At 45.0% G+C, this 23,476-nt stretch overlaps 1 protein-coding gene across 2 annotated transcripts in view; it reads left to right on the top strand.

Annotated features, from left to right (window-relative positions):
- LONRF2 (LON peptidase N-terminal domain and ring finger 2) overlaps positions 1-23,476 on the top strand; it is a 51,396-nt gene that overhangs the window by 6,806 nt on the left and 21,114 nt on the right. Inside the window, exon 1 of one of the 2 annotated variants that reach the window (XM_040056512.2) lies at positions 10,132-10,986. The exons of the other annotated variant lie outside the window; for it this stretch is intronic. Coding sequence (XP_039912446.1) covers positions 10,227-10,986 — 760 coding nt within the window. The 5' untranslated portion in view covers positions 10,132-10,226. Of the gene's footprint in view, positions 1-10,131; positions 10,987-23,476 lie in introns of those variants that run through there. 2 annotated transcript variants of the gene reach the window in all.

Genomic DNA, 23,476 nt, shown 5'->3' with positions numbered 1-23,476 from the left:
CTACAAACTCCCTACATCTATTTTTCTACTCTTTCCATGTACAAAATATTTTTTTGCATGCTAGCTAAGACATTGCAATTGCAATTAATCACGGAAGTTGTTTTCCCTTCTTATTTCTTTCCAAATAATTAGTTTTAACTGGGCAGAAGGTGATTATTACACAAGCAGTGTAATAATACTCACTTTCCAGTGTTCTTTAGCTCCTGGACAGTGATTCACAAAATATCCATTTATTTGTGATGTAGCCAATACATACATGTTGCTTGTGCATCTCTTTTGATGAGACAGGGTTATGTTCAGGTATTTCATTAAAGGGACTGATCCTTTGAAGTTTTACTGTTGGCTTGGTTGTAAATGAAGTTCTATATGTCTAATTTAATAAACAACACAGTTGAATTTAGCAGCAATTTTATTTGAGCAGCATTTTATAATCAAGCATATACAAAATAATTTGGCAGTGATTAAATAAAGATAATTAAGGTTTGGATAAAGCATAAGCAAAACCAACCAGGGTACGGAGGGGGCTTCTCACCCTACCTCATGTACAAAACAAAGTAATCCGACCTAAACTTATGTACTGTATGCTGATGCATATTCACTAATATTTCCTGTAAATTTCCTCCTATTTTCAATTCTTGAAATCTATGTCACTATACTGCATAGTGCACGCTCCACTTGTTGTTAGGGGGTCTTGGCTTTTTGGTGGTCTTTCTCAAATGAAGGCTCATCTTCTTCCTTGTGTCCTCTAAATAACCTTACCAGTTGCACACTAAGTTTTGTGTTATATAACTAAGAATTATGTTCTAAAATATAATTCTTGCATTTCATAGATCAAACCACCACCTAAACTCCCTACCTTGGAATAATCCCAACTTTGTCCATCCTAAGGTCAATCCAACTTTGAAGCTCTTGCTTATCTCAAACTACATCCTGTGTCTTAGTTTTCACATGTAACATCTGCCAAGGGGGCCATCTGCTTTGTGACACTAATCACATATACTTGCCCTTTATTATTTTATAACAAATATTTTATAAAATATTGATATAGTTACAATTAGCATGAATCATTTTCATTTATTACGGCTTCCTTAGATCTGGATCAGTCTTAAAACTAATCAGTTCTTAGCTGGATAACACCCAATGAATCTGGATGGTGAAATAAGCAGCATAAAGGATATCTTCGTTGCAATTACGTGCGCATAACATTATTTTTGACTGCCAGCTCCCTTAAGTGATCTTGTTTTCTTCAGTAATTAATGATTAATTCCATTGACATAGGTTAAAAAAAAAAATCTAAGCAAGCATTTTATCTTTTCCACCTCTGCTTTTTCTATCCTTCTGGTCCTGTGCCTAAATCCAGTCTTTTTTGCTCAAAACACTCTCCATTTGCTCATTTCTTCAAGGCTAAAAGACATTTGAGAAGACATCGCAGGTCTTTGAAAGAGCCTATTCTGTATCATCTTGTTTCATGGGCCTCATGAATGTTTCATCCCCCCATGACACTGCTGCTGCAGAAGCTTGAAACTTCTTGCCTTCTTCAGCCTCTCCTTCCCCATAGACCGAAGCCTCTCATCTCCTGCCTTCTCATACCGTTTCCTTTGTGCTTCCCCTCAGCTTCTTACCAGCCTACGTGGAAAACATCACTTCTTGCAGCTGTCACAGAACATAGCACTGCCCTTACTGCCTGCTGCCTCTCACCTCCAAATGCCATCAATGTGCTACTCTAATTCTGCTTTAGGTCATTCCAATATTTTTTTGTGTCCTACCCAATGTGTTTTTCAGTAACATCCTGTCCTGAGTAGAAACCTTGGGACCATTGCCTCCTGATTCCCTTTCTTTCAGAGGGCAGAAGACTGCTGTCCCTAAGAGCTTTCCTCTCCAATGCCCCTCCTAGCAATGTGAGCCCCAAACACAGCTTCAGCTGCTAGCTTTGTTCTGCCCACAGCTAACTGCCCACAAACAGGATGCATACTCCTTGGTGGGTACCTAGCTCTTGGCTAGTCCACTTGGTCACAATCATCCATATCATTGTGCGTTTTATAAATCAGGTCTGTAATCTTGGTTTCCTGTAGTTAGATCCTCATGTTCTGATTTTGTGTCAATACTTTTGTTCCTGTCTGTCCTGCATTTTCCAAATAAGATCTCATGTCTCTTCACGCTCCTGTATTATTTTCCTGGTCTCAGCCATGCTGTTCCCATATGACTGAGTAGCCAGCTCTCCCTCTCTGACCTCTTTTGAGATGATGCTCATTTATTAGTCAATTGTTCAAATCTCCTTCCCTTCCTGTTTGCTATTCTCTTATCTCTCCTTCGTGTTATCTTACTGCCTTACTTCTTCCTGAGAAGGAATCCCCCTCAGACTCCTCCATAGCTTTGTTCAGCCCTACTTGCCTGGCTTTTTGGCTTCTGAAGCAGTCTGCTCTGCTATGGTGACCCACAATCAGCTTTTAATGAAAATATGAGAAACCACTAAAAAAAAAAAAAAAAAGTCTAACACCCAGTGCTTAGGAGATGAAAACTTGCCTTGTCGTGTCTGCTCTTGGCTGGCAAAAAACAACAGACATTATAGTTTTGCTCTCTCCAAATTTTAATATGCAACCTGCCTATGCATTTTGTAGACTGCCAGACTCCTAGTACCAGGGATATCTGTCCCGGTTTGGAAAGACAGGTGTCTGCTAAGGAAGGCAGGAGCCTCCCTTGAAATGGAGAATGTAAATCCCCTCCCTCTGAATTGTTATAATTTTGAAATTAAGGGGCTGTCAGGCAAAGATATGGGAAAAGGAACAACAGTTCTTTACTAGGAAAAATAAAATAAAAAATGTAGTAGTACAAAAAACCAACCAAACAAAAAGAAAACACTGACAGAGTCAGAATACAACCTGACCCTTGTGGGGTCAGGGTGTTGATAGCAGTCCAATCAAGTCTTCCTCTGATGAAGCAGAGCCTGTAGATCCTGTAGAAGGGTGTAGTTTTCCTCTGAAAGTCAAGTGGTGGTGAGATTGGTCCAGTCTTCCTCTGAGAATTCAGTGGAAACAGGCAGCCTTGGTGTTCTGACCTCAGGTTTTTATCCAGGTAGGAATGCTTGGCTCCTCTTGCTGGGTGGAGCATCTCCCAATGGCATGATGTAATTTTATCAGTTCTGCAGTGAGACTCAATGGCCCATTAACAGAAGATATCCTCCTGGAGGGAGGATGCATTGTGGAAGATACAAAGAACACTGCCCCACTTGGTTTTCACAGGTGGTAATAGAATACATACTTTTGGTTACACCTTGCATTGCAACCTAAGACAATGTCGTTGAGAGGTTTCTAGTGCTTGAGCTGATTAGAGTAATGTGGCTCAAGCTGATGCGTCCTCTGTGAGGGATCCATGCTGAACACTCTACCAGGAATCACTGATAGCTGCAGCAGGAACTTCCAGAGCATTCCTTGAGTGGGGACATGAAGACAGCAATGAGCAGTTTCCAGGGGAAACAAGGCATGGTACTGCTCCCTGCCTATAAGAACATTATTTCTCTCCTGCCTTAACGGTGTCAGCACTTCACAATGTTTTTCCCATCTGACCCACATTTAATTTTGCTAGCATAATGTCTGGGAGTTTTCACGAAAATGTGTCATAGGCTGACTCACAGTAAAGAAGCAACCAAAACAGGACAAGAAAATCTCTTTCAGGCAAAACAGTATCTTATGTATGCATCTAACTGAGGTTATTTGCCTTTTTCATACTAGATTGCCACTGAACTAGAATTTCAAAGTTGGGAAAGATATTTGTACTTGAAGTCCACCTTTCCCTTCAGTAAATCCCAGCCAACACTCTCTAAATGAAAGGCCTCACACCTCTGTTAATAAGGGTAGTACCTGGGCCTCAGCACACAGAGCATGGGAAACTTTGACCACAGGTAAGATGCTCAAACGCAACACCAGGATGTCCTCCAGTCTCCTAGAAAACTCATTCCAGAGCACAACCTCAGAGAAGGCTTGCTGGCATGTGGCGTCATGCCAACATTGTAAAACTGTAGGGGAATTTCTTATTAAATGGATTAAAAGTGCTTCATTTCAATTGATACTTTTCCTGCTAACAGTAATAGTCAAAGTAAAAGATGAAAAACTGCCATTTGAAAAGAGAGATGTAAGATTATATGTACTTATAAGTCAAGTGTGACATGGATGAGAGAAAACATCTGAGAAAATAATGGTGTCATAGCAGGGCTGGGAGAGAAGCTTGAGAAAACTTCTCCCCAGCCATATTTTCTCCCTTGAGAAAAGCTTCTCCCCACCCGCATTTCCAAGGCAGTCCATCTCCCTGAAAAATGTTAGTGCAGGGCTGCAGAAATGGAAGAGGCCCCCAAATGCCAATAGGTGTCTCTTGTCCCCATGGAGATGCCACCTGTGCCACCGTCCAACTGGATGACCACCCTTGGATGGCTGGCAGCAGAGGGAATTTGGGATGCCATGAGCTGCAACGTGCTATCCTGCTTTTTAAAATGAGCTCAGTGCCAGATGCCAGAAGAGTCCCTTGCCAGGGTGTAAATCATCTCATTGAACTTCAGGATGCCCTGGTGTGACATGAGGTGGGGTGACAGGGCTTTCCACCCAGGCAGGGTAAATGCACCTGGCTGTACCTTTCAATCTTGGTCAGGTGCTGCTGCACTTCAGCATCTGCAGCAGCTCAGAGGAGTGTGAGATGTGTTTTGCTAAGCCACAGCTCAAACAGGGGTTGCAAACAAGTGTAACTACCCAATTTCACCATTAATTTGTTTGCAGAACCCCCTCCCCTCAGTGGGCAAACTAACCCCAGGTATCAAAAGTTGGATGGAGATCAGTCACCATGGGGACATCCTGCTTCAGCCCTGTGCCTGACAAAGGCCCTGATGGTGCCAGCAACAGAGAGAAACACAGGTCTTGATCTTTCTTCAGGTATGTGAACCAGCACAGTGGAAAATATCTGTGTATTATTCTGAAAATCCAAGCTGATGTTTACCGAACAAGACCAAAAAATTACCTGATTTTATGCTGGGAGACAGCAAAGCAGCTGGGCTGTCCTTTAGTTTGTTTTACTTAAGCATGAACAATACCACCTCATTAGATTATAGTGTATAATGTGAACTAATACATAAATTGAAAAAGTTAATACACTTTCATTCTACAAAGACTGATCATTATAGCTAGGAAAGGGGATTTTCTTAGCAGTGCTTATCCAGAAGCTATTGGAAGGGAATCTGGTAGTACATTTTAATTGGCTGCTTTTGCATCATAGGATGTGTTAACAATTTGTTGGACAATTATTAAGCTGTTTAATCTTCCCATCAGCCCATGCAGGATGTTGTTACAAATAACATATTTTGTACACCACACACATGTGACTCCGGAAAGATGAGATCCATCTCCCTCTTTAGGATCTTGCAAAGAAACATGAGAATCTCCAGAATCCATCCTAGCTCCTGCAATTCACAGCAGCTAGATTAATGTATTGCATGTCTTCTGGGGGGAAAAAAAGGATCTTTTTTTATGTTTAACATCGGTAGATTTTAGCTAGCACCTTTTTTCATCACTGGCAGTACTCTGCAACTTTCTTACAAAAATACTTCTGAAAGAAGGCTTTATTGGAAAAAAAAAATTACGCTATTGCTATTTCAGTTGGGGCAAATTCATTAAACAGGCAAAGACTTTAGTAGTAATAATTATACAGTGACCTTTTCTTTTGAAAGCTGGAAAGCTCATAATAAATGAGTCAGTGATTAGGGAAGGAAAAAACAGTTGAGTGCTGGCTGGAAGGACTGCATTCAGCACTCTGCCGTGGGTTTGCTCTGTGCCAAAGTGTAAGACATTTACATCATGCCTTGGGAGGTGGTGGTGGTGGTGGTGGTGCTAATTGTATAGCTCTTGTTTGCAGAATGTTCTAGCTGAGGCCCAAACACAGACTGAAGTCTCAGCACCTCTGTCCAGTTGTAGCCGGACCAAAGGAAGATAACTTCTGAAATAATCTGCATATCTGAAAAATCGTATTCTGAAATTTCATCCACTAAATCCAGTGCCTCACATTTGTGGCCACTCTGGACTTACCTCAACTTCCCAGCTCTCAGAGGGTGAACTATTATTTCTTTTGACTCATACTCTTGTTGAAAATATGTGTGCATATTTGTGAATATTCCAGTGCTGCACCCTGAATTTTACAGCAATACACACAAGAAAATTTATAATTCTGCTACTGCAAAAAAGTATGACTAATACAAATTAAAAGGTGCAAGGGGGCTGCACAGTGACCAGGGAGAACATTATAGTTGGGATGCCCATTAATCATCCTCTTTCCTGTGACTAAACCAAGACAGACATGCATCCTGTAGAGAAAATAGTATGTCATTAATTAAAATCATATCAGGTGAAGGAGATATTAATTAAGCCTACACAGACTTAATTATATTGTACCCCAATTTTTGTGTCTTTGACTTTACAGCTTCTGTAATGTTTTAGCATGGTACCTGTATGTGTGCCTGTGCATTGATTAAATCCTAATTAGCTTATTCTGAAACAATAAAAGACAGATTTCCTCAGAAAAAATCATCAAAACAAACTGGAGTTTAATACCTCAAACTACCTTGGAACAGAAAAGTGTTAGAGGAATTAAAAATGCCCTCCAAATATGTAAATGCTGTCACTTCAAAGTTACTTCATCTTCTCCTTTCTCCTTCAAGCTCCAAGTAAATTCTACCCTGGGGAAAACCCAGTGGAAGCTGGGCCTCAGGAAGAAGTTGAAAATTAGGCTATGAACATAAAGGAAACCTCATGACAACTTTGAAGTGTGTAAGTGTGAAGTGTGACTCATTGGAGTAAGTACCTGTAATTCTCCCCTTGAGAAGTGGATGGACTTCTACATGTTGCTTGAGAGTGCGTGATGAGGCCAGTCCTAAAGGGAAGCGCAGTGTTAACAGGAAAATAATATTGCTAATGGAGAGAGCGTCTAACAGCCTTCCATGGAGTAGCCAGTTTTGGGAGATGGAGCTTTTTAAAAAATGATGAAGCCAGAAGCAGTTTTGCCATGGTTAGCGAGTGCAAGAGATGGTCCTTTATTTCCTTGTTGTGGTAGGCAATGTTCAAATCCTATGCAGTAGCTACAGCTTTTCTTCAAATAAAAATTATAAATCAGCTTGGTGTTTCTGTCAGCTTTCAGTTCCTTTATGGAAAATCCATTCTGTTTTGTGGCTGTTGCAATCAGTTGCTTGCAGTTTGTGCAGCAAGAAGCCATAAACCACATGACCATGTCATGGGGGACCTGTTCCACTGGACTTTCTTGGCAAGAGTCCCTATATCACATTTGCTGTGGTAGGCGTACTACTGATAATTTCAGTAAGAAACACAAACCTCTTATATATACATTTTTAATAATTTTACTTTTGTTTCTTTCCCGCTGGTTCTTGCTGTTTCTTATTCTATCATTCTTTCCTGAAAATTATTAATACTTTGAGGTGGCTCAAGTGGTGAGTCCACATTTTCATCGTCGCTCCAAGATCTGCAGCTCAGTGAATTCTTATCAATTTTGCAAAAGGCAGCTGCATTAAAGTGGCTTTGTTGATCAGATAAGGAAACAGAAAATTTGTGTAGCCAGATGTACAAATGAACGATGTTCTGGAGCAAGAAGGCCTGTGAAAGAACACGGCCCCCAAAACAGACATCAGGGAGAAGAGTGACACAGGTGTGCTCAGACAGAGGTTGCAAGCAATTCTGCTCTTTGGGAAGAAGGGAAAAGATGGCAGGCTGTGCCAGTTTGAACAGCAGTGAGGTAATTTTGTTCTCTTGCAAATAGATGCCTTGAAAAAAGTAGAGGCTGCGTGCCAAGAGGCTATTGATCACATTGCTAAATAAAGTAGTAGCCACAATTTACGGGAGGTTCTTCTAGAAGCGCCTGCTAAGCATTGAAGAAAGGACTGGAGCCATCCCAGCACACCAGCCCGGCATGACACATGCCCAGCAGCAAATGGAGGCCGTGTTTAATACCAGCCCCATAGCCAGCGCCTCCCAAATCACCACCCATTAGAAGGGACCGACAGAGCTGAAGGGCCGTCACACAGCAGCCCAAAGACACGTGGGGAGAAGTGGCGTGACAGGATGGACTGCCTGCTATCTCCTTCCACAGGAAAGCAAGGAGGGCTGCAGGGGAGTTCCCAGCCTAAGAGGCTAATAGCCAGATGAGTGGGATGGGGGCAGTCAGCAAAAATGTTGCTGCTCCTTCTTGGCGTCATAGAAATGAGAGAATAATGCTGTGGGGTGGCTCAAGCAGTGAGTCCACATTTTTATCATACATCCGGGATTCCATGGCTTGTCCTCAATACCACAGAATAGAACGAGCCACAGTGTTTCTGTTCTCTATGCTATGAATAATGTCCCTAAGTGACTTAGATAAAGCGGCAATGGGATTCCATCCCATCTTAATTCCAAGTAAGCGTGTCAAGAAAGGGAATGATGAAATACTAACAGGATGCCAAGGTCACCTTCTGTGTAGAAATCTTGAGTCAAGGAGGATGGAACAATTTTTTGGAGAAGTGAGCATTGCTCAAAGAATCAACTGTTAGAAACACGAAGAGTGCAAAATGGGTAAGTCATGGAGCAACTTGGTGCAAACATATTACTGTTCTGAAATACTTCTAGAGCCATCATCCACCTGCTTCGTTATTGATCTAGACATCCCGGAGTCAGTCTTGCTACAGTTTCTAATCTATAATGAAGGGCAAGGGGAGGGTTTCACAAAGGTGCTGGAGGGGCGAGCATGGCTGGCACTATCTTGGTAGTTGTGGGGTATCCTTTATCTGTCATGAATAGCTTTGAGGATCTGAGAAACAAAGGTCCTGTTCCTTGCTGTTAGCTGGGGTCCTTTGGTCATGCCTACTCCACCATGAATACTGATGTTTACCTAAGCCTGACTGTGCAGTATATGACATCAAGCACATACATCTAAAGAAAGTTAATGCCATACTATTTAGAAAATCATTACACTTTCATAGTATAAAGACTATTTGGTACAATAGTGATGAGGTTTTCCTGATGTGGGCTGAGGCCATTAGCTGGGGGCCGGAGGCCTAGCAGGAGAGAGGCAAAGCCAAAAATACCCTCTGCTGTCCAGCTGCAGCAGCCCAAAAAGCAGCTGGACCTGGGTATCTCCCCATTGGATTGACAGACTTTCCGCTTCTCAGAGCAGTTTGTTTACAGCTGGGTCTAAAATAAACGTTGCCTAACCTTTTTTTTTTTTTTTTTTTTTTTTTTTTTTTTTTTTTTTTTTCCCGCTCCTGTTATTCCTGCGGAGCAAGTTGGATTCCTCTCTGACTCACCCATGATTAACTAACTTCCAGCTGCATTATCTTTAGTGTTGCTGCCGATGCACAAGCCAGCGCTCAGCACGACTCGTGGATCCCAAGCTGTGCTGGCGAGGCTGCCACTTACAGAAAAGGAATTTTTTTTCCCCTACAGTTGTGGGGTTTGGGAAATGTTATTATTTTTATTTGTGTCTTTATTTATTTGAGACACAGCAAGTACTCGCTTTCTCGGGGACCACAGAAATAAAAAGAAACGACCGATAACGCTCCCCGACCCACCCGGCGCGGTGCTGCCGGCGGAGAGGCCGCGCCCGGCGGCGGGGCGGCACGGGGGTCCGCCGGCGCACGGCGGGACGGGGGGGCGATGGCACGGGAGGGCCCGGCAGCCCCGGCGAGGAAGCGGTTAACGCCGGGCACCAGGAAACGGGAAGGAAGAGGCTGAGCTCGGCAGGAGCCGCACGGCGGAAGCCCCCCCGGCCCCGCTCCCGCGGGGAGCCGCCGCCGGACCGGGCGCACGTGCTGGCGCGGCGGCGCGGGGCACGTGCGGGGCGGGCACGTGCGGCACCGGCACCTGGCGGCGGCGGCAGGGCGGGCACGGGGGGGGGGGGAGGGAGGGAAGAGGAGCTCCCGCCGCGCCACCGCTGCCCCCGGGGAGGGCGGGCCGTCTGCCGGCCGCCGGTGGTTTCACCCGCCCGTTCGCCCCTTACATAAGCCGGGAGCCGGTCCGCCCCCCATCCCCGCCGCCGTTCCCCCTTCCCCCTCCCGGGAGCCGCCCCCCTGCTGCAGAGATGTGACACGCCCCCTCTCCATCCCTCCCTCCCTCCCTTCCGTCGCCGTCCCCTCCCAGGAAGAAGCCGGAGTCGGCAGCGCCGCGGGCCCAGCATGGAGTAGGGCGGCCCGGGGCCGGCGGCGCCGCGCGGGCATGGAGCTGGGCCCGGGGCCCTGCGCGCTGCCGCCCGCCGCCGGGGCCGGGGCCAGGGCGGCGGCGGCGGGGGGACCCTGCGCCGAGATGCTGCAGGTGGCGGAGGAGGCCTTCCGCGGCGGCAACTTCGAGCTGGCGGCCGAGATCTACGGCTCGGAGCTGGCCGGGCTGCCGCAGCCCGAGCGGGGCCTGTGCCTCCGCCGCGCCGACGCGCTGGCCAGGGCCGGCCGCATGGCCGAGGCGCTGGACGCCTACGGCGCGGCGGCGCGGCTGGCGCGGCTCCGGCCTGAGGAGCTGCGGGAGCTGGCGGAGAGCGTCGCCCTCAGCATCCGCGACAAGGAGCTGCGCCTCCCGCCCTGGGGGAGCGGCGGGGCCGGCGGCGGCGGGGCGGAGGGCGAAGGTCTGGGCGACCCGGCGTGCTGCCGCCCGCCCGAGCTCTTCGCCTGCCCGCTGTGCCGGCGGCTGCTGTGCGAGCCGGTGACCCTGCACTGCGGGCACACCCACTGCCGCCGCTGCGCCGAGCCCGGCGACTGCGGCCGCTGCCACCGCCCGCGCCGCCCCGCCGAGCCGACCCCTGCCGCCGCCGCGCTGCCGCCGGCCGCCGGCCGCCCGCGGGTCAACGTGGTGCTGGGCAACCTGCTGCACAAGTGGTTCGGCGCCGAGAGCCGGGCGAGGCGGCTCCGCGCCGAGGGCGACGCGCTGCGGGAGCGCCAGGAGCTGCCGGCCGCCCTGGAGAAGTACAACCAGGCCCTAGAGATGGGTGAGTGGCGCCGGCGGGGAGGAGGAGGAGGAGGAGGAGGGGGGCGCGGCGGGGGCAGCGCTGCCCGCCGGCACCGGGCTGGCCCCCGCAGCCGGGCGGGGAGAGGGCTTGCGGTGGATGGCGGGAGGGGGTACCTGGGGGAGGTTACGAGCGGGAATCGTGCCAGCGGGTCTCCTCACGCCCGCCCCCCGCTCCAGTGAATGGCTATTTTTGTTCCACTGGTATTTCTGTCCTTGCTTTGAAGGTGCCTGGCGTTTAGCTGTTCGCTGCCGATGACTCATTATGCAGTATTTCTAGAAAACCTGCTTTCCTATTTATGGGGAAGCTATCATTCAGTGTAGGATACGCAGTAGTGGTCGTGTTGAGCCCCTCCGCGGCTTCGTGGAATAAATGAGTATGTGGATCGGATTCATTCAGCTACGTGCAGCTGCACCTTGAGCAAGAGGAAAGCTTTGAAAACGCCTAATGAGATATCAGTAGGTGTAAAGGCTCAATTTCCTTTATCTTGCACTGTGCAAAATACTTAATGATTAATCTACGTTTAGCCTTGGGGAGATGGTCCGCCCGTGTTTTGAGCGTAGCCTCTTTGTTGACACGCAGGATTTCTGCGTGCACGGTGTTCTCTGAAGAGCTTGGCTTTAAATAAAAATGCCTGCCTTCCTCCTCTGCCAAACCGATGGCAGCCTTAGTTTATCAAAACCAGCTCGTTTTCAGGCTCTGCGCCGAGTAGTAGGTGGATCCTGCTCGCTCGGTTGTAGCCTTGTAGTAGTGGATGTATGCGTGCGTGCGCCCGGCTTGTTTGCCCTTGCGAGCGGTGGGGGTGGTACAGTGCCGTGAATGTCGGGGGGGCGTGGAGGGGGGGAGAGCCGCGATCTCGGCAAATCCCCCGGGATCTCCGGTCTCAGTGTGATGGATGTCCGGTTTAATCGAGGAGGAAGGGGGGAGAAAGCCTCCGTCGTTTTAACACTGACGAAATCCTGCGGGTAAATGTCTTTGAAAGACAAGTGTAGGGAAATCTGTGCCGCTCCTCTGACAATGAGCTCCTTCTCTGCATTGACTAAAAAATCGTGTTCCTTGATCCAGTTGTTACGTGCAGGGATAAATGGCTCTGATTTTTTTTTTTTTAATTTATTTTGTTGTGGAGAGAAACAATTTCACCATTTTGCCTGACCTTGACTCACTTTCATTTTTTGCCACGGTATCATGATAGGCTTTGGAGACAGAAGAGTTTGGGATGGGATGGCATAGCTTACTATCTCCTCACAGCTGATGCTGGCTGTGGAAACCATTACTTCTGCTATTTCTTCCACTCTTCCGTCTAGATGTGACAAGTTTTCAGTCCTAGCTGAGTGTCCCTATAAAACTGTTACGTGGTTTAGCTGAAGTAATCCCTGTTAAAGTAGGGCAGGATGGAGCCCAAGAAGGAAGGTGAAGCCGAGAGAGAGGAGAGGCTTAATGTAGGTCACTGGTGAATACGGTGAGTTTTCAGTAGGGAAGCCTCCTAATATTTTGGGTTCAGGGTTCTACTGCTGGGGAAAATAGCATCTCATCAATGAAATTAATGTTTGAAGAGTTTTTTAAAAGAACTATTTCTCACTGTTGTCTCTGCTGCTTGCCGTGCCTGCATGGGGGTGAAAGGAAAGGGAAGACTGTGGTGTGCTGCTGGTGTTCTCACACAGCACTTGTCTTTCTCCTTCCTGCCCCTTGAGTACAATCTCCAGCCACGGCTGTTGTGCATCAGGCTCTCAAGATAACTCCTTTGCAGTGTCTTTATTTCTGTCTTTGGTGATTTCCCAAGCAGCCTGGGAATCTGTTCAGAAAGTCCTTGCTCTGTCAGTGAAATTCAGTTTTTTCTTTTTATTAAAATTGTAATTGGAAATAACAACAAGTATCTTGCTAGCTTTTGAAATGCAAAAGCCATAGGCTTACATGTCATAATTTCCCTGTAGTGGGTCCAAATTCCTGCTGATTAAGGGCAGCCCATGTCCCCAGCCCATCATCTTTTTTGATGTTTTGTGCATGTCAGTGCTGTTTCTCACAAATTGAACTGCTGTGTAAGAGCCTCATGTTCTTAAATTCTTGCCACATATTCATCAGGTACTGCTTTTCGGCATGCCGGAGTTGCCTTCTTGTTTTCCAGCCAACTATCGTGGTAAATAAGGGGGAAAAAACCCCACAGCTCTTTTCTAATTGTTTGGTACCTAAATGTTAGCATATGGGTGACTTAAATGCACAGGACAGCCCTAGAAGTCACACCATGTGCCTGAGATCATTGTCCAAAAGCTTCCTGAACTCTGTCAAGCTTGTGGCTGTGACCATTTCCCTGGGGAGCCTGTTCCAGTGCCCTACCACCCTCTGGGTGAAAAATCTTTTCCTAAAATCCAACCTAACCCTCCCTGGACTTGGCTTCATGCTGTTTCCTCAGGTCCTGTCCCTAGTCACCAGAGAAAAGCCAGGCCCTCCACTTGCCCTTGTGAGGAAGCTGTAAATTGTGATGAGGTGTCCCCTCAGTTTCCTCTACTCCTGGCCAAACCAACATCTAATGTGTGAGAAGATAAGTGTTTTTTACAGCTTCCAAATGCTTGTGTGTTGCTATTGAGTGTCAAGGGCCTGGGTATCATTAAAATTTCTTTTTAGTGACTGGTGGCACGTGAACACATTGATTCTACAATTGTGGTATAAAGTCAGGTAAAATTCCAGGTTTCTTGGCAGTACACACACACTTTTTTACTGGTGTTTTATGTGGAATACTTTCCTACTCCATTTGTTACAATTAGCTTTGCTTGATGCAATATTAAAGCAAGTTTTCTTACACTTGCTGGTTCTGATTGTAACCTTCTCCTGATTCACATGTTAGCTCTTGAGGTGCTTCAATTCTTGAATTACATTTCTGCTACAGTCTGGAATGTCTGGTACATATTTCAGGCCTGGGATGACGTCTATATGTCTTCACGTTGTCAGCTTTTTCCAGTTGAACTAGTTAGTCTTACAAACTTATGCTTTTAGTGAGTATGTCCATTTTTTGTCCTTAACTATCACATCTGCAACACTGCTGCTCCCATGTTCACTCGCCTAGGCTGCTACGGATTCAGGTGTGGCTGAGTGGGGTTTTTTTTGTTCTTAAGAAAATCAGCTTTGCTATTTGATCCTTCCAGTCCTCTTGAGATGTGATCTCTGCTGTTTTGTACAAAGTCACTGCCTTCTTTTTTTTTGCTGCTATAGACATTGTAATAGATCCTCCATTATTGTAAGGTATCTAATTACCACAGCTTCAAAGCAAGCACATGTCAAGCTGCTTGAAAGAAAGCGTTTGTATCCAGATGGATGTTTTTTTGTGCCAAGCGTTATGCTGTTCAGCCATCATAATATCAAGTATTGTCCAAATGTTGCTCTCATAGCCATTACCCCAGCTTTCTGAATTTCATTTGTGGGGATCAGAGGTGGGCTTCCTCTCTGACATCCCTTCTCTTCTAACTAGTCTTTTGATTATCTGGACTCCTAGGTTAATTAAAATTACATATATGATATATGTATGCAGGATTGCTTTGTTTGTGGGGTTGTTTTGTTTATTTGGGTTTGGGGCCTGTTTGTGCAGTATGTGCTTTCTGCGCCCTTTTTACTTTCGCCTGCTGCTCTCCCTCTGATGGAGATACTCTCTGGAGGAACTGTGCTTGGGAGGAATACAGTTATTTCCTTATATCCAGGCATACAGGCTCTTAAAGTAAGCCAGATTTCAGTGACAAATTAAGGTGTTTTGAGGATGTGCTTTTGGGAATGTGTTTTTTTTTTGTTGTTTTTGTTTTGTTTTGTTGTTTTTTTTTTTTTTTTTTTTTTTTTTTTTTTTTTTTTTTTTTTTTTTTTTTTTTTTTGTTTTTGTTTTTATTTTTCCAAAGCAGTTCCCAGTTACAGAGGCAGCAGGTAGCTGTTGTTCCATTGAGAAGATTGTGAATAGAGCTTTTCCCAAGTATGGTTCTAAAAGAAATGAAGCTCTCTTTGGGACGAGAGTACATTCATTAGACAACGTGAATGAAGAGTGTGAGAAGTTTGGGGTAGTCTTGGGTCCAGAATTTCTCTGTGCCCTTCTTTGTACTGAGACAGCCTGTTAGCATCCTGTAAATAAACTTGAAGATGTCTGCTCAGGGATGCAAAGCCCAGGGGTGTAGTTCTGTGGCTTCTGTTGCTGCTGTTTTGTAGCAGTTCTGTTTCTTGGGCTGTGTCAGCAGTTGCAGGTCTTGGGTGGTCTCTCAAGCCTGCCCACAGGGCTGTGGCTCTGCTGGGAGGTGCTGTGACCCTGTTGTGCCCACCTGACCCTAATCTCAAATGAGCTTCGAGTGTGGAAGGGTGACCCTGCCCCGGCTCCTGTGGCACGATGGAGCAGCTACCTGTGTGCTTGCTGTGTGCTGTACAGTTGGGTCTCAGCCCTGAGGGTGGCACACACATCCTATCTGGACACTGGTGTTCCAGGACACCCTGTTTCTACATGAGACACGTTGGCTTCTGTGTGTAGTTACCCACTGCTGCAAAGTTTATCAGGCCTGAGAAAATCATTGTTTCTGGAGCGTGGTAATGGCTCAGCCAGCACTCAAAGTGGTTGTGTTTATTTCTAGTGTGATGGACTCTTTCTGAGCAGAAATACGTTTGTCCTGGGGGGTGGGGGGGATAGCTAATGCATGCAGCTGCTCACATTGCCCAGGATTTTAGTTCCACACCTGCCAAGGGTTCCAGAATGAGCATGTGGGAGATAAAGCTCAACTGTATCACAGAGGTTTCAAAATACGGTGAAAGATTGAGGAGTTAGGAAGAAAAGGCTCCTTTGCACATATGTCTATGTAGATCTTTGTTTCAAGTGGATAAAGGATGGTGTAGGAACGGCCAGAGAGAGGAGGTGAGTTTGTACCAAGCCCAAAGTAGTGTGAGAGGTAGCAGTGCTGTGAGGTAGGCTGGGGAGGTGCTGCTGTGTGCGTGCTGGGGATGCTCCATCTCCAGTCTCCCGGAGTGGAGAGCTGCTTACTGGCCTCTGGCCCACTGGGTAGTGGTTGTGGTGTTAGCGGAAACAAAATGCAGAAGCTTTCCTGAGCTTTGGTGGAAAGAGGAGAATCTGCCTCTCTTGACCAGACCTTGGAGAACCCTCCCCCCTCACCCTGGTGGATGATCACCATAAGTTGGTCTGATCCAAAAGAAAGCTTGTTGTGGCCAAGCAATTATTTTTGTGGCCAAGCAATTCATGGTAATTTATCTGACGCCTTCCAAATTCTCCCTTTGTAAGAATTGAATTAAGGGGGTGGGGCAGGCCAGGAGGCAGTAGAAAAAAGACACAAAGGATGATACAGACACTCAGTGTGAGTTGATTCAAGAGAAAGTGCTGTAGGTATACCTGCTAGGTAAATGAAGATTGTGGGCTTGCGCTCCTTCCTGGAGAGCATGGCATAGGTAAACTTCCAGCCAAGCATTCTTGGAGTTAGAGTTAGACTGAGTGTTTACAGCCGTAAGGTAGGTGTGGGCAAGCATTTTGCCATGCCCTGGAAATAATTTGCTTGGGCATTTTCCTTCCATGTGTGTGTCTAAGTTGTTTCAGATAAGAGGTGGGGGGAAGGATGATGAGAATTTCCTGGTGGACTGGTGGAACAGCCTTCAGGTGCTTTCCTACTGCAGCCCTGACCAGTGATGGATTTCTCTGTTAGTCCTGGGTCAGGGTCAGAAGAAGCAAAGAGTTCCAATCTGTAAAAGGAAGCTACTGAGCTCTCCTTAGAGAGAGCTGTGCTTGAATTTTTGTAGAGGTGGCTGATGCCATTGTATGCATTTTATTAATTCTGTCATTTTCTAAGGTTGTACCCTTGTTAACGATGCACTCGCACCAGTCTCAATCAAAGACAACTGCTAGAGAGCATCCACGTGCACCTGTATGTGCGTTATATGTATTAGAACACTTTAATGGTCTCTTCTTTTGTACACCATTTCTAGAAGGCTGCTATTAAAAGATAAGGTCATTTGTCATTTCCTGATATGGTAAAAAAGATGTTAGCCAAATCTTCCCTCATCACAGGATCTTGGGTGCACTTTTCTTTTTGCAGTAGTAAAGAAGTAAGTCTTTGATGTTGCACCAGCCAAAAACAACAAAAAAGCAAAACCACCAAAAAAGCCATGGTAGACAGCTGTCATGACTCCTGCAACAACAACTGGTTCAGTCATGTTAATAATTTATCTGAAGAATATTTAATTTTGTTGTTCCTAAAGTAAGGTAACTTTAAGATAAGAATGAGAGGTAGTGTTTCTGAAATTATCTGTACAAAAAATAGTAGATGCTTGTTGTGTAGAGGAGCTGTGCTAAAAAAGGAACTTTCAGATCCCTCTGTAAAATCGTGTCTTGGAATCCGCTTAAAGTGTGTCTCCGAAACCTTTTTGCTCTGTTCAACATCGACAGAAAAATGTGTAAAACTAGGAGTCAAGGTTATCTAGAGACTGTTGCATTAATCCCAGAGTTATTTTTAAACTTGAAATATTTTGCAGAGTTCTGCTTCTCAGTGCCTCCCCTCCCTCTTTTACTGTGATGTAGTGCTTGAAAAATAGTAGTAAATACTTCATGTATGTCACCACTGGAAACATGTCAAGTTGTTTGAAGAAGAAGCTCCTGTTGCTCTTAGTTTGTACAGAGCTTGTGGTTGAGTGCTCTGAGACCCTGTAGCTGGGTCTCTGGAAGTTTTTGCCTGCTTGCAGACGGTCTGCTGAAGGCAGAGGCATTGCCGAGCTGCAAGACCAGAGCCTAGGTGTTCAGGAGGCTTTTTCATCACTGGCAAAGGGAAGACAGTCTTGCTGTGAGTTTGTAGTTTTTTTAAAGTAATTAACATTGCTCGTGTAACTTATCCCATCTTAAATGGTGCAGAACTGTGTTTTCCCTCTCCCCTTTATGTATGTAATCTCAGTGTAATTTCCTATAAATAATTGAACTACTTCAGCAATCCTCAAGAATGAACTATACCTACTTATCAAAGTCTAAAGAATTATGAAGTTCTCTTCAAATAGCATACACTTCTTTTTTTTCTTTGTTGAAGTATAACAGTCTTTTGCTTTTGAAAGGACATTTATAGAATTGACTTGTGCTTCCTTATCTTAAAATTAGTAGGGTATTGCAGTACTCTTTTCTTTTTTGCAAATATATTAAGGGATCCGCTCTATTTGAGGACAGAAGAAGTGAGGTAGTAACAGAGAAATGAGGGTCCTTTTTGCAAAAGTCAGAAATTCTGAAACAAGCTTTAACTGGAAAAAGAGTTTACAGAGAGACCTGAAGGGTAACTTCTAGAAATGTAGCCTGTGTACTAATGTCTGAGAAGGCAACTATGTTGTCACTGGCAAAGTAGTTTTATGATAGAATATCTGACTGTAAATTGATCTTGTTAAATAAACTGTGGTTGTGGGAGACCTACTTGGCTGGTCCCACCTTGTCTGTAAAGTAAGATAGTGTCTTTAGAGTCTCCTTGCAATCACAGGTTCTTTTGCACCTAGCACAGGTCCTGTTTCTTTGCGAAGATGAGAACTTTTCCGTGGATACGTTGGAGATCTGGCAGGGGGTTGACCCCTTGATGTTTTTTGTTTTGGTTTTGAATCTTGTTATATCATACTTCGGTCCATAGATATCTTGATTTGGGGCAGTCTCGTACCTGCTGTTTGAGAGGATAATTCTGTTCTGACTGTGGTTTTGGTAGGAGACCTTTCCCAGCCTTGAACTAAATGCTAGGTGAATTAGTAAACATTGAAAAATGAGTAATATTTGTGTACTTACTGCTTTTATTATATAAGTGCCAAGAGTCCCTAGATGGACTTGGGGTACATCATGTGAAGCAGCCTCAGTGCCCAAAGGGGGGTAGAGTGGGAACTGAAAATAACAGGGAGGGTGTTTTGTTTTGTGCTATATTATCTGGAAAGAGTGCAGAGTGTTGAAAGCTTGGGGTTTTCATAGGAGGGAGCAATGATCTAATATAATACGTTTACCTCTGTGCTGGGTCGTTCTTGAATTCGGGACTTTTGCTCCTGCTGAAATTCATGACTTAACGGGTTTGGGAAGAAGGTTATCATTGGCTTTGGAGCTGTAGACATGTAAACTAAACTATAGGTTAACGTAATTGGTAATACCTTAATTTGTAATAAAGTAATGCAATGTAATTGGCATGCTTTTGCCTCATGAGGCCAGAGCTACAGCACAAAAGCGAGGGTGCAGAGTTAGCTGCATCATCTGTAGCAGCTCTCGTGGGCAGCATGCAACTTCCCTTCTGGTGTTTCTCCTGAGTAATGATGGGAATAGTAATTAGCTGTGCTTAGCAGTGATGACAGTCCAGCTTTAAATAACATATGGGGCTTCCTAGCTGGGGACTTACTGAGCCTGAAATAACACTGCTGAGAATCTAAGGCATTTTGTTCAGCACGCTGCAAGAGTTGTGTTCTTAAGCCTGGGCTTTTGAGCAGCAAAATAGAGAGGCCCACAGGAAATTAGTATCAATCTTAAAATTACATCTTCCTAGAAATTGGTGGCACAGGCTCCAAGTGGAGGATGGTGGTGCCCTGTGACCTCATCCTCACCACAGCCTACTTGAAGAGTACCTAAGGCCATACACTACTGTGTGCCAGTGTTTGTCCCTGGGTCCCCCAGGGGAAATAGCTGTTCCGTTTGCCTGCTGAGTCCTGTTCACAAGAGCCTGCCTCCCAAGTGCTGTGGAAGGGTGCTGGGCTGCACAAGCAGACTTCTGGAGGAAGAGCCATCTTTTAGTGCATTCTCTGTGCACTAAAAGCTCTTGCACATTCCTCTGTAGTCTTTGATTACTTCATGTCAGGAAGGTTCCAGTCTTGCAAATGCAAGGAGGAAAAGCCATGATATTTAGAAAATACGTATACTTTTTCAAGTCCACTTGTTAATCCAGTTAAGGTGGACTGATGATTTAGAAAACATGGGTTTGCTGATTGCAAGTATGTGATCATGTTCGTTGTCCTCAATCAGGTTTGGGAAGCTGACCCTGGTTTTCATCTTTGATGTGAAATGAAGTTTTATTTTAAAATCCTGAACGTCTTTACTACTTCTGCTAATTATTTTATCTAAACTGTACCTTTCTCTTTGCCACCCCCTCTTTCTCTACCAAACAAGCCTGTGCATCCATTTTTTGTGTGCACTTGTCATGCTTACATGAAATTAGAGGTGAAAAGCTAATTTGCTATTCAGTTAATTATTGAAACTTGTTAATTTCTCACTGAAATAAAAATGTATGTTTCATATTATTTTTCAAGCTTATTAAAAGGCTTTCCATACTGAAATGTTCAGAACTAAATGCATAATGTAGCAAAACAAGCCAAGTTTCTTTCGCTCTCCAGGGCAGAAATTTCTTTAAAATGTGGAAGAAGTTTCTGCTGAAATACTGACTCTTACAAGCAAGACTGAAAGGTGCTTGTGATGACATTATTTCAGTTCTGCTCATGCCTTCTGGAAATATGCGTAGAATTGAAGTATGTGTGAATAAGATGCAGTTTTCTAGGAAGAATTGTCAGATAAGGAGAGCTAGAGAGTTCTAGCAACTTTAAACTTGTTAGTTCTTTTCTGAGTTCCTGGAAGAAATAACAGTGTAGTTTATTACAGTAAAACTTCTATCATCATCTACAGCCAGCTGGGCAAATTTTCATAATTCCTCTAGCTGTCTTCCAGGCACAAGGAGATTTTGGGGAGCCCTGTTCTCCTTCCAGCCTCCCAAACTCAACAGAATAGTTTTTTAAAAAAATTGAATGCTTGGGCATATCTAGAAAAGTAATTTTGGGTGACAGCTTCTGTTTAAGTAAAAGCACGGTGTAACAAAGGTGCATATGAGCACAAAGATGGTGTGAGAGGAAAATTAATGATTTTGAAGAAATCCAAGCTGGCAATCACACCCAGGGTAGGCAATTTTTGATGGTCCAAAGGAGGGTTCAGGAGGCAAAGACCCAAACATACCTCTGCTCAGGGCCCTGTATGGGCCAGGGTTTTGTCTGGTACAGTGGGATTATGTCAGGAGGAAGGGAGATGCTTGGGAAGACTTCCAGGACTTGTCTTGGAGGAAGTCCCTGTGTCCCAGCTGCCTGGAGCCGCAGATCCTGGGAGCTTCAGCAGTGCAACCCTGATGCTGACAAGGACATAAATTTTGCTGTGCAGCTGTAGATTCCCAGGAGGAGTTGGATTCACAAAATGCCATCTGCTGGTATTGTGGAAACAGTAAAATTTTCTACGCTTTTCTTTTTTAATTTGGCCTGAAATAGTAAGTCATTTCATAAAACTTTTTTTTTTTTCTCTGTGCTTTATCTCCAGAAGAGAGAAAGGGTGCATTATTTTAAAACAAACTTTTGACTATTGTGCAGCTTTTTCTTTTAGGGTTGTTTCTTTGGAGTTTTGCTTTGTTGGTGTTTTTTGTTGTTGTTGTTGTTTGTTTGTTTTTGTTTGTTTGGTTTGGTTTTTGGTTGGTTTTTTTGTTTTTTTTTTTAATTGCAAAAATGAACTTGACCGTTATTATAGTGTAGAACCAAAATGTTAAGAGTTGGAAGGTACCTTAAAGATCACCTAGTCCCATTGGGTGGGACACTTTCCACTAGATCACTGGATTGGGGTGCTCAAGGCATTGTCCAGCCTGGCCTTGAAGACTGGCATAGTTGTATACTGGCATCCAGCAGCGTTCATAAACTCTGTACATCCTCAAGCCCTCTCCTTCCACCTTCTGTGACTGATTATTTTCACCACAGCATTTGCTGTGGTGTGGAATAACTCAATATCCTGGTGCTCGCAAGAAACCCTGTCGTTTTTAGGCTGCAGCTGGGTATATACTTTTTCATCCCACTTCCATGTGGACCCTGAGTTGGAGTCAGCCAGCTGATACCTCAGTTCCACTGGCGAAGGAGGAGGTTTCAGTCCATCTAGCTTTGCCCTCATGATAGGCAGACTCTCCTGCGACAGTCCTACTGAAAGCACGATGCTGGGAATTAGGGATGCCTGGGTTGGGTGTAGAGCCAGCAAGATTTCAGAGTGCACTGCTTGCTCTGTGAGCGAGGTGAGCCTGAATGGAGGTGGCTGGGCACCACTCTAGCTATGGCATCTAGTCTAGATGCTTCATCTCCCTGTAGAAGACCTGTTACACTCATAAATACTTTAGTCTTTAGCAAAGCTTCTTGGTTTGTTGGGTTTATCTTTTCTCTGTTAACTAAACATGCCTTGCCAGTTACTCATTTAGATGGGCCACACCTTATGATTTCTGATTGAGTCTCAGTGAACAGGTGGTTCAAGCTGAGAATACATGTAACATTTTCTGGCTTGGCTCCAGGTTGGTTTATTTTCCTTTCATGTTGTGAGACCCTTTGGACTGTGCTTCAGGAGGATCTGCAGCCTTTGCCACACTTGTTGTGCTCCGCAATGGTTGTGGGGTTTTTTTTGTTTTGTTGTTGGTTTTTTGTTGTTGGTTTTTTGTTGTTGTTGTTTTGTTTTTGTTTTTGCTTTAAACTTTTGCTGTGAAGAAAAGTTCCTGAAAAAGAGCTGATGAACCTGTTCTCCTCTCTCTGGGTCTGTTGGATGTGTGACCTGTTCTGAAGAGTGCTGGAAAGCATCGGTGTGGCCAAATGTGCAGTAGTGAACAGAAGCAGCAAGCTGACTTGACCCATGATCTCACGCTGCTTCCTTTCCCTATGGTTCCAGAAATACCCTACCTTGCACCCTGCTTTCCTGCCTAACTCTGCTTGCTGCTTCTATGCCCCTCAGTATACCCTGCACCTAGGTACCCTGTAGCAGATACAAAGATGGAAACACAAAGTATGAATTCCTTACTGTACAAATGCAGCCAAATTAAATAATTTTATATTCAAGCATTGCTAAAAGAAACAAAAAGTTATTTGAAGATCTTAGGCTAATTGCTTTTCAGTTTCGTTTCACTTGCAGTCTTTTTAAAAACGAACAGGTAGAAATGTGGATCACTGCATGTAGCATGTGTAATAGTTAAAAAAACCCCACAACAAACTATGACAAAACCACACAAACAAAAGCCAGCACAGAACTCCACCGTGTGAGCTTTTGCGGGGTTCTTTAAGTGTAGTCTCTAGCTGTCACAGTCTGAGACCAGTGGAGAAGCATCAGCCTTGATAAGTCATGCTGAAGTTAGTATATCTGGCATCAGTCCACACTCCAGCCAAAAAAGGCAGTACTCTTTGCTGCTTCTTTCCTTCTCATCCCGTGTTCTGGCACTCAAGTTTGTGTGGCTGTACAGTGAATTAGTTGAGGGGAAACCGATCCTCTTAAACCTTTCTGTTTGTTGCTATTGAATTAACTTACAGTCAATTGATTCTTTGCTGTGGTTCTTGGTGCAACCACGCAAGCCTGGTTTGCTGCACAAGCAGTAGCAGCCGCCCCGGAGAGGGGAGGAGGTGGGAGGGGGATGCTGATGTTGGGCCCTCCCTCCTGGTAGGTCCTTGAACTTGGAATAGTGGCACCTGCAACAGTTGTTCT

Source organism: Hirundo rustica, chromosome 2 (assembly GCF_015227805.2).
Source record: "Hirundo rustica isolate bHirRus1 chromosome 2, bHirRus1.pri.v3, whole genome shotgun sequence".
Classification (NCBI taxonomy): domain Eukaryota; kingdom Metazoa; phylum Chordata; class Aves; order Passeriformes; family Hirundinidae; genus Hirundo; species Hirundo rustica.
The sequence above is the reverse complement of the archived record's forward strand: the minus strand, read 5'-3'. Positions and strand labels throughout refer to the sequence as shown.